This window comes from Rutidosis leptorrhynchoides, chromosome 9 (assembly GCF_046630445.1).
Source record: "Rutidosis leptorrhynchoides isolate AG116_Rl617_1_P2 chromosome 9, CSIRO_AGI_Rlap_v1, whole genome shotgun sequence".
Classification (NCBI taxonomy): Eukaryota; Viridiplantae; Streptophyta; class Magnoliopsida; order Asterales; family Asteraceae; genus Rutidosis; species Rutidosis leptorrhynchoides.
In genome coordinates, this window is record NC_092341.1 from 347,679,017 (window position 1) to 347,690,652 (window position 11,636).

Below are 11,636 nucleotides of genomic sequence, written 5' to 3' on the forward strand. Positions count from 1 at the left end.
ATTTGTTAAAAACTCTAAAAAAGGAAATAAGTTAGAAGAATTATTATTATTATTATTATTATTCAAAGTTTAAAGTTAAATATAAACTTAAATAAATACATCAAAACCGAGATAAGCGGACAATCTAAAAACCGTTTAAATCTTCTTGTTACGTATAAATAACATGATGGTAAACACTTATCAACTCACAAATTAACTACATTCAACCTCAATAACCTTGTTAATTCGCAAAATTCGTTAAATCTCAAAAACCTTATAATTCGTGCTAGTAATTAATCATGAAAGGATCTTTGAAAGTAGTCGACATTATGAATCAACAACAACAATGCGGGGATACAATTGATGCTACAAAGATTGTTCTTGGCAAAGTTATCGGTCTAGGGAGTTACGCTGTTGTTCGTAAGGGCTCCGACAACAATCAAACAGTTGCGGGTGATGTGTTGTAAATTGTTTACGTAATTTTTTATATATTGATATTTATATATTATGGATTATGGATGTTTATGTGCATTGTTTTTTGTTTAATAGGATATTATTTTGTTTTTGTAGCGAAAGTTCTTGATTTTAGCAAGATAAGAAAAGAAGAAAAGGAACATCTGATGAAATATTTCGAAAAAGAAGCTAGTTTATGGCAAAATCTTGATCACCCAAATATAACTAAGGTATGTAACACGTTTGCGGTTTAATTGTTTTACAATATTTTGCATGCATGACTTATTTAATTAGTTATCAAATTAGTAGTTAGGTTAATGAAATTATGATGGATCACAATTTACAACTGAATGTATATATGCATGACTCTTACCATCAATATTCTTTGGTTAAATTACAGATGATTGGATCAACTATGTCCATGAAGACAGATTACTGCTTGGACAAGAACAAGAAATCGATAGGCGAAAGCAACTTTTGTATTCTTTCTGAATATGCAACCGGAGGTTCGCTAAGATCTTACTTATCAAAGAATCAATCAAAGAAGCTTCCTATGAAAAACGTCATTCAGTTTGCACTTGATATCGCTAAAGGGTACGTAATTACTTAAGCAAACACCACATTAATTGATTAATATATACTTAATATTTCTATTAAAACTTGTTAAGTGATAAACCCTATGCTATGATTAGGGTATTAAATTACACTATACAATCGAATAACATTTCTATTAAAACTTGTTATGTGATAAACCCTATGATATGATTAGGGTATTTTACACTATACAATCGAATATCGTTTATTATATATATTTGTCAAAACTTACATGAAACACTCATGACGTTTGAACTTATATTTAGGTTGAGTTATTGTGACGATCCTTCCAAATCCCTTTGGACGAATACATCATTCATTGATTTCATAGTGAGGTTTTGACCTCTATATGATACGTTTTGTAAACATTGCATTCTTTTGAAAAGGCACACCATAAATGAATATATAAATCCAAGGTTTTCGACGTCTGATGATTTCTACGTATAGACAATCACCGTATATAATAGTTTACAATACTAAATCCGTTGACAATGCAGTCAAAATAAGATACATGGTGATGATTTTGTGAATGCAAAGTTTTCTTGAATAAAGCATCTATGACTCCATGCACATAGCTTGTATAATGTATAAGCAAACAGCAGAAGACTTCTAGAAACCTGAGAATAAACATGTTTAAAAGTGTCAACACAAAGGTTGGTGAGTTCATAGTTTTAATGTTGCGCATAATCTGTATATAAAGGTGGATCACAAGATTTCAGTTGTTCCATCCAGAAACGTTTATCAAAATATTCTAAGAAATTGAGCACCCTGGTAACTAAACTTAACGTACATATAATTTGTACCCTTTGTATAATCATCTTAATAATACACGCAAACCAACGTGTACGCTTCTCAAATAGCATACGTCAGTTAAAAGGCTAGTGCTCTAGCTCGGACGGGGATATCAAGCCCTATGGATCCATATACTACTACTCGCGCCACCAGTTCTTATAACCGGCAGTTACTAGTTACCAAAGCTAAGGGATTTTCGGTTCAAACTCAGTATATAATTTAGTATGTACTTGTGTCCATTGTTTAAAATAAAGTGTATGTATTCTTAGCCCAAAAATATATATTGCAAAAGCATTTAAAAAGGGAGCAAATGAAACTCACCTTAGCAGCACATAAGGTCATTCATCAAAAAGTGACTGTAACTCGGAATGCAAGATTAACCGTAGATCTCAACCTAGAGAACATATGTTGGTCAATACATGTCTAATAAACTAGGTTGGGTCACACAATCATAATGCTCGAGACCGACATGCAGAAGTTTAACAAAAGTCATCTCAAAAATCAACCTGACCCAATATGATCTTTAAATCTATACATATTTATTAACATAGTATAAATCTTGATAATTGAACGAATTTATAGTTTATCAAACTCAAAATATTATTTATTTCAGGGGCTATATTATATTTGAATTATCATGGCAATCGAACATGATTTTCATATAGTTTTCCAATACTTGAAAAATCAGATTATATTGTTTATAAAGCTTTAAAACATGATAAGACAGTCAACTTTGACAATTGTTCAACAAGACGAGACGTGCCTTATATAGAAATTCATTTACTCGATTAGTAATATTTGAAAATCCAATTTATCAATCTTATAAAAATATCAATTACAGATTCAAAAGCAATTTCAATTAATGTTAATTATAATTCAGTTGACCATAACTTTTAATCCGTTCATCGAAAACATACGATTTCTAAATGAAAAGTTATTAATTTTTTGACAGCTTTTCAATGATATGTATATCATATACCTTTTATCAATAATATATGTATCAAATTCGTGATTCATCATAAACTATCTAACGACAAAATTAAAGCATACAAGCATGCATAAACATATATACTCGAGCACTAGACATTGATACACTATTAATATATAAAAGATAAGATATAAATGCTTACGTATCAATTTTGTGATTCAATATTGCAGAAAAGCACGTAGACGCAACGGAGATGATAAATACTAGTTTGACTTGCGAACAATACTCACGAACATTACCCATAACCTCCATAGTTATAACCCATAGTTTCCCTAGCTCTATCCCGCTCGGAAGGCTTGTTTGAAAATAATTCGCTCATGACCTCGTCGTAGTATTTTATGTATAATAATACTAATAATAATACTCCTAACTATAAGATTAATAATAATATTAATCTTAATAATAATAATAATATAAATAATAAATATAAAATATAATACCGAGTAATATAGATATTAATATGTGTGTGTGTGTTGAGCAAACTGGCCAATTTATAGAATGTTTCTGAATTCTGACTGCCATGCGATCGCATGGGTTTTATGCCTATTTCTCATGAGGTCGCATGGCCCCAAAATCCTGCTCACAATTTTTTTGTTTTCTTGTTTGTCGACATATTATTATATATATATATAATATATATATATATAATTTATATTAATTATATATATATTATATTATATTCATGTACATAGTTGACTTGTAATTTTAGGTCCGTTGACTCGTACGTTGATACTCGACTCGTGTACCACTTTCGGTTTTTCGAACGCACTTTCGTACGTTTAGAAAACTAGCCTTTTACGTTACGCGACGTGTACCCTTATTAATAATTTGACTTACTCATCAATAAATTACCTTATAAAAAATGTAACTTATAAAATTGAGCGTTGTGCTCATTTGCTTCTAAGTTTATCAAAATATATTATTTTAAATCAGGACGTTTTTTTTTTGACTAAGTTAATATTATATTTTTGTAATATATATATATATATATATATATATATATATATATATATATATATATACGTATATTTTCCAATCCAATTATAATGGTTCGTGAATCGTCAGGGTTTGGTCAAGGTTAAATGAATGTATGAATACAGTTTACACTTCTTGAGATTCAACTTAACAAACTTTGCTTATCGTGTCGGAATAATATAAAGATAAAGTTTAAATTTGGTCAGAAATTTCCTGGTTGTCACAGTACCTGCCCGTTAAAGAAATTTCGTCCCGAAATTTGATTGAGATGGTCATGGCTGACAATAAATACGTTTTCATGATGCATGCGAGCTGAAAATTAAAGTTTTATCATCAACGAGTAATATAGATAAAACAATTTGGTTACGCGAAGAGTATAAATGAAGTTATCACAAAGGAGTGAAATGAGTAGGTAAAGTTTCGTCATATCTTTTGACGTAGACAGGTTGATTTCCAGAGTTCAAGAGATTTGGAGAAGGTCTTAGTAAAAAGATTTGATTCTTTGGAAATCAAGAAAATTAGGATCCGCTTTAAATGCGATCATCTATTTTGATTACTCTGTCGAATATTTCACTATAAATCCACCCCCTTCGTTTCCTTACTTTTACCATTCCTATACTCAATTCTCAAATTCAAAATATTGTGAAAATGCTTAATCCAGTTCTAATCCTTGTCCTTATCCTTACTATCGCAACAATTATTCTCCTTTTCCAACTTCCGCCAGAGGAATCTGCTTACTTCTACTTTGCCCTTGGGGTTATAGTGCTTTTAATTCTCCCGTGTCTTTATGTTGCGATAAACATTGATATACACGGTTTGTAATTTATGTGTTGTTATCGGGCTTTATATTCTCCCTTATATTCCAAAGTTCCTGCTTCTGTCTTCTATAATTATTGTCATTCCCAGTTAATGCTCTCTTTTATTTGCTGCGATTTATACCCCAATTTCTATTTCGGAGTTTTGCCCCTTCGTTTCTTCTTCTTGTGACTAAGCATTGCTTGTAATGGTCCAGAATTCACAGATATGAATTTCAGAATGAACATTGTTAATGTTCTAAGAAAAAATGGTAATGGTACGATCTTGATTTGTTAAATTACCAGAATACCCTGGAAAAGACCGAATCATCAAGAAATATTTTCTTGATATTTTAGAGATTAAATAGAATACAAGAGTCGTATGACATAGCACATGATGACGTTATGATCTGTGAATCATCACGTTCCATTTAGAAACTCAGCATGAATTACTGTAATATAATCACGTTGATCAAGTGTTATTATATTTTACTAACTCATGCTTCAGTTCCGGACACTGCTTCAATAACATTTAAGTTCAAACTATTCAGATTTTAGAAACTAAAACAGTTTCCTTTCTGATGTAACACTGATATCGTGAAGAGATAAATGATTTCAGATAAGAATAGTTATGAAAATATCTTCAGAAATATCGAGGATATTTATAATGAAAGATACGATGATATCTTAGAATTTCTAATATCGAAAGATGATAAAGAAGATTTGTCCGTAAAGGTTTAGATTCAGGAGCAAGGTATTCGTTAATGACTTCAGCAGATACTGAATCATTTGGATTCTTTGAAGGCAGGTTTAGTCTTAGTGATTTGTCCACAGCCTTCTTCATGGTTTTCTCAATCCGTTTTCCAGTTCCAAACCTTCTCTTTTTCTGAGCTTTGCCAACACACTATTCTTTATCCTCAAACTTTTGGCTGTTAAGGTCGTTTACAGTTTTTGCTGCTTCATCAGCATTCAAAGTTATCATAACCGAATCGTCAGTTATCAATCCGAGGTGTCTTTAAAAGTTTGAAGGGTTTGCATGAAGATTGTATTTGTCAAGATACATATGATGTTCTAGAATTTTGAATGACACAAATATTTTTCTGGGTTTTATGAATAAAAGTGATGTTCTAGCACAGTTTTGAAGTCAAAGTATAGCTTCGAAAGATGTAGGAATCTAAGAATGATGTCTTTTATTAAATCTTGACTTTGAATTTTGATTTGTCAAAATCAAAATATGTAATCAAATTTGGTTGAGGATGGTTGTTTTGATTTTTATAAAAAAATATATATTGTTGTGAAAGTAGTGAGTATAGTTGATGATTTGTTGAATCAGAATCGAAGAATGTAACATATTAATAGTGAATTTATATATCTCTCGGGTATTATCTACCCGTTAAAATATTCTCACCATTAACAGTTTGTACAAAAGATTTTTCTTAATTACATTCTTTATGAAAATACACCTATATATATATTTTCTTTAGATGTAATCGTGATTTTAATGAGTTAACATAATATTAATCTCATCTGATTTTCGACTAGGACTAGAATATATAATCTCTAAAACTTTTAGAAACTACATATTCTCTGCAGAATATTTCTTCGATGAAGTTATGAATCAATACTTCATCGTTTGTTGTTGTTGGTATTCCTTGGTATCTATGGTGCGTATGACATTGATGTTCGAGGTACAGATTGTGATGTTGAGGTGTGGGATGCGGATGTTGTTGTTGGTGGTGGTGATGGTACTGTTGGTGTTGCTGATGGTGGTACTGTTGCTGCCGGTGCTGCTGCTGGTGCTTGTAACCTTTGCACCACCTTCTCCAAAGCCACTACCCGAGCGCGAAGCTCGTTGACTTCTTCTATCACACCGGGATGATTGTTGGTTCGGACGAGCGGATGAATAAGATCCAGAATCTGAGATAGTATATAATCATGACGAGATACTCTGGAAATGAGAGAGAAAATGGTGCTTCGAATAGGTTCACCGGTAAGTGCTTCAGGTTCTTCGCCAAGAGGGCAATGTGGTGGATGGAAGGGATCACCTTCTTCTTGTCTCTAATGACTAAGTAGGCTACGAACTCATCCCCAATTCATCCAGAATAGATGATGGCTAATTAGTTGATCCATTCCTGTTACACTGTCTTCGGAGTTCGGGTGAATATCCATATCGGAATAGCTGTCGGAGTTTAAAGAATTTGAACTTGATACGTGATCCATCTTGTATAATTAGAGGGATGATTTTTGATATGAAATAGATTATAGAATTTAGATTGGTACTCTTCAACACATAATTTACATATGTATATATAATACCAAAATCCCGTAAATTACAGAGAAATTTTCGGAAGATGTCAGAAAAAGTTTACAGTAACAGATATGCTAAGATAGGTACACTATCTATGCAGTAAATGCAGTAAGACGTGTCTAGACTTAGGAATGATAAGCATGTAATTTCTGACAAGAAATGATAAGCGAAAATTGGTAAGAACAAATACGGTCATAGTCCAGACTCACTAATGCATCCTAACAATTACCAGTTAAACACACTAATGCAAATTCTGGTTCCCTATGACCTCAAGCTTTGATACCAACTGTGACGATCCTTCCAAATCCCTTTGAACGAATACATCATTCATTGATTTCATAGTGAGGTTTTGACCTATATATGATACGTTTTGTAAACATTGCATTCTTTTGAAAAGGCACACCATAAATGAATATATAAATCCAAGATTATCGACGTCTGATGATTTCTACGTATAGACAATCACCGTATATAATAGTTTACAATACTACATCCGTTGACAATGCAGTCAAAATAAGATACATGGTGATGATTTTGTGAATGCAAAGTTTCTTGAATAAAGCATCTATGACTCCATGCACATAGCTTGTATAACGTATAAGCAAACAGTGGAAGACTTCTAGAAACATGAGAATAAACATGTTTAAAAGTGTCAACACAAAGGTTGGTGACTTCATAGTTTTAATGTTGCGCATAATCTGTATATATAAAGGTGGATCACAAGATTTCAGTTGTTCCATCTAGAAACGTTTATCAAAATATTCTACTAAATTGAGCACCCTGGTAACTAAACCTAACGTATATATAATTTGTACCCTTTGTATAATCATCTTAATAATACACGCAAACCAACGTGTACGCTTCTCAAATAGCATACGTCCGTTAAAAGGCTAGTGCTCTAGCTCGGACGGGGATATCAAGCCCTATGGATCCATATACTACTACTCGCGCCACCAGTTCTTATAACCGGCAGTTACTAGTTACCAAAACTAAGGGATTTTCGGTTCAAACTCAGTATAGAATTTAGTATGTACTTGTGTCCATTGTTTAAAATAAAGTGCATGTATTCTCAGCCCAAAAATATATATTGCAAAAGCATTTAAAAAGGGAGCAAATGAAACTCACCTTAGCAGCACATAAGGTCATTCATCAAAAAGTGACTGTAACTCGGAATGCAAGATTAACCGTAGATCTCAACCTAGAGAACATATGTTGGTCAATACATGTCTAATAAACTAGGTTGGGTCACACAATCATAATGCTCGAGACCGACATGCAGAAGTTTAACAAAAGTCATCTCAAAAATCAACCTGACCCAATATGATCTTTAAATCTATACATGTTTATTAACATAGTATAAGTCTTGATAATTGAACGAATTTATAGTTTATCAAACTCAAAATATTATTTATTTCAGGGGCTATATTATATTTGAATTATCATAGCAATCGAACATGATTTTCATATAGTTTTCCAATACTTGAAAAATCAGATTATAGTGTTTATAAAGCTTTAAAACATGATAAGACAGTCAACTTTGACAATTGTTCAACAAGACGAGACGTGCCTTATATAGAAATTCATTTACTCGATTAGTAATATTTGAAAATCCAATTTATCAATCTTATAAACAAGTTGTTTAAATATCAATTACAGATTCAAAAACAATTTCAATTAATGTTAATTATAATTCAGTTGACCATAACTTTTAATCCGTTCATCGAAAACATACGATTTCTAAATGAAAAGTTATTAATTTTTCGACAGCTTTTCAATGACATGTATATCATATACCTTTTATCAATTATATATGTATCAAATTCGTGATTCATCATAAACTATCTAACGACAAAATTAAAGCATACAAGCATGCATAAACATATATACTCGAGCACTAGACATTGATACACTATTAATATATAAAAGATAAGATATAAATGCTTACGTATCAATTTTGTGATTCAATATTGCAGAAAAGCACGTAGACGCAACGGAGATGATAAATACTAGTTTGACTTGCGAACAATACTCACGAACATTACCCATAACCTCCATAGTTATAACCCATAGTTTCCCTAGCTCTATCCCGCTCGGAAGGCTTGTTTGAAAATAATTCGCTCATGACCTCGTCGTAGTATTTTATGTATAATAATACTAATAATAATACTCCTAACTATAAGATTAATAATAATATTAATCTTAATAATAATAATAATAATATAAATAATAAATATAAAATATAATACCGAGTAATATAGATATTAATATATGTGTGTGTGTTGAGCAAACTGGCCAATTTATAGAATGTTTCTGAATTCTGACTGTCATGCGATCGCATGGGTTTTATGCCTATTTCTCATGCGGTCGCATGGCCCCAAAATCCAGCTCACAATTTTTTTGTTTTCTTGTTTGTCGACATATTATATATATATATATATATATATATATATATATATATATATATATATATAATATATAATATATAATTTATATTAATTATATATATATATATTATATTATATTCATGTACATAGTTGACTTGTAATTTTAGGTCCGTTGACTCGTACGTTGATAATCGACTCGTGTACCACTTTCGGTTTTTCGAACGCACTTTCGTACGTTTAGAAAACTAGCATTTTACGTTACGCGACGTGTACCCTTATTAATAATTTGACTTACTCATCAATAAATTACCTTATAAAAATGTAACTTATAAAATTGAGCATTGTGGTAATTTGCTTCTATAAATCAGTGACTCGTTGTTTATCAAAATATATTATTTTAAATCAGGACGTTTTTTTTTTGAATAAGTTAATATTATATTTTTGTAATATATATATATATATATACTTATATTTTCCAATCCAATTATAATGGTTCGTGAATCGTCAGGGTTTGGTCAAGGTTAAATGAATGTATGAATACAGTTTACACTTCTTGAGATTCAACTTAACAAACTTTGCCTATCGTGTCGGAATAATATAAAGATAAAGTTTAAATTTGGTCAGAAATTTCTGGGTTGTCACAGTTATCTTCATTCCAAGAAAATTATTCATTGTGACGTGAAGCCGGAGAACATGCTTATAAACGCACATCACATGATCAAACTCGCTGACTTTGGAGAATCGGTTTACAATCCATCAGAAGTTATGTTGATTGGTTGCAAAAGTGGGACTCTTGGGTATATGGCTCCTGAGGTTATGAGCAAAAAACCATTCGGGCCTAAATGCGATGTTTTCGCTTTTGGGATATGCTTGTGGGAGATATACTTTCGTAAAATGGCGTACACGTATGATTTGGAGAATATCACCGAAGAGATATATGAAGTACGTATTTAATTATCTTTATGTATACATTAATTCATGTTATTTAGTTTGTAGATTGTAGATATAATCAATCTTATATGTGATGTTGATTGTGTTTTTTCTATTATTGATATAGATTATCAGACCGAGCATTCCGTTTGATTGTCCAAAACGGCTAGCTCGATTAATGGAACGGTTTTGGGACACAGACCCAAAGAAGCGGCCAAATATGAAGGACGTGGTTGTTGAGTTGGAAGAAATTCGGGAAATTGAAGAACAACAAACGATATCAAAGAATCATTAGTGTGTTTTTGCTGTCTGTTGCTTTGGGTCATTCAACCATGAAAGATAACATTATGGAGATCTTGTGAAAGAAGGAATGATGACAAGCTCGAAGTTAGAATCATTTAAAGTATACGACTATTCGTTAAGATGATCAGATGAATAACGAATAACGTGCGATAACGAGGCAGAACCTCTATTGTTGTAACATCCTTCGTATATAGTGGATTTGAAGTGGCTTACGGACCCGTGGTTTTTACTCTCACATTGAGAGGTTTTCCACGTAAAAAATGTGTGTGTGCTTTTCATTTATGTCGCTCTTTATTATGTGTGATATATTAATCGATCTAACAAGAGTTTGACCCGTGAATATAAATACACAAAACATATCAATTTCACAAAACCGAACGAAGTAAACTAAAGAATCATCATATGCGCTAATAAAGTAACTGCATAACCAATCAGTGGAAATTTTCTTAGAGTAGTGACCATATGTGCCTAGCTTTTATACCTTTATGGAATTCGATCATCAAATGCATGGCACAGTCCATAATATAATGAGGGTAAAGTTAATGAAGAAAAATTGAAATTAAGCTCCTGGACGAGAGGAATAAAAAACGTCCGTCCAAAGTCGGTTAATATGTTGAATGTGCTTGTTGCACAAGGTGCGTTTATTCTGTTTGTTTTGGTGGTACGGTCATTTTGATAGTTTTTGATCTTGAGCTATTTTATTTTGTTAGGTTAGTTTGCGTTTTTGTAGATTTTGACATAATTGGGCTCGTCTTATGTTAGCGTTAGTTAGGTTAGCCTAGTTTGGTTTACTTTTGTCAAGCCTTTTTGTCGTCGTTTGTTTCCTTGTCCTATAACGGTTTAGGATTCTTTCATTTTTTTGATAAAGTTTTCTTTTATCTTAATAGTATTCGTTGTTTTAGCAACAAAACAAAAAAATCATAAAGATAATAAAAAGACAAAATTGCGAAGATAGCCCTGAGGTTTGTACCATATTGCACAGTTAGTTATAGTATCAATTTTTGATGTGGATAGTCCCTGTGATTTGTAAGAGGAACAATGATAGTCCAAATGGCAAATACGTAACTTCCGTTAACTTTTCTGTTACATTTGATGATGTGCAAAGCATGTAAGGGGATTTTTGTTTTTTCATTTAT

At 31.7% G+C, this 11,636-nt stretch overlaps 1 protein-coding gene across 1 annotated transcript; it reads left to right on the forward strand.

Moving 5' to 3' along the window:
- The first annotated feature begins 278 nt into the window (after positions 1-278).
- On the forward strand, positions 279-10,492 carry LOC139869169 (serine/threonine-protein kinase 52-like). Its single transcript, XM_071857491.1, has 5 exons — positions 279-432; positions 529-662; positions 833-1,026; positions 9,912-10,209; positions 10,325-10,492. The coding sequence occupies exons 1-5, from the start codon at positions 279-281 to the stop codon at positions 10,490-10,492; spliced, it is 948 nt and encodes a 315-aa protein (XP_071713592.1).
- Positions 10,493-11,636: the final 1,144 nt, after the last annotated feature.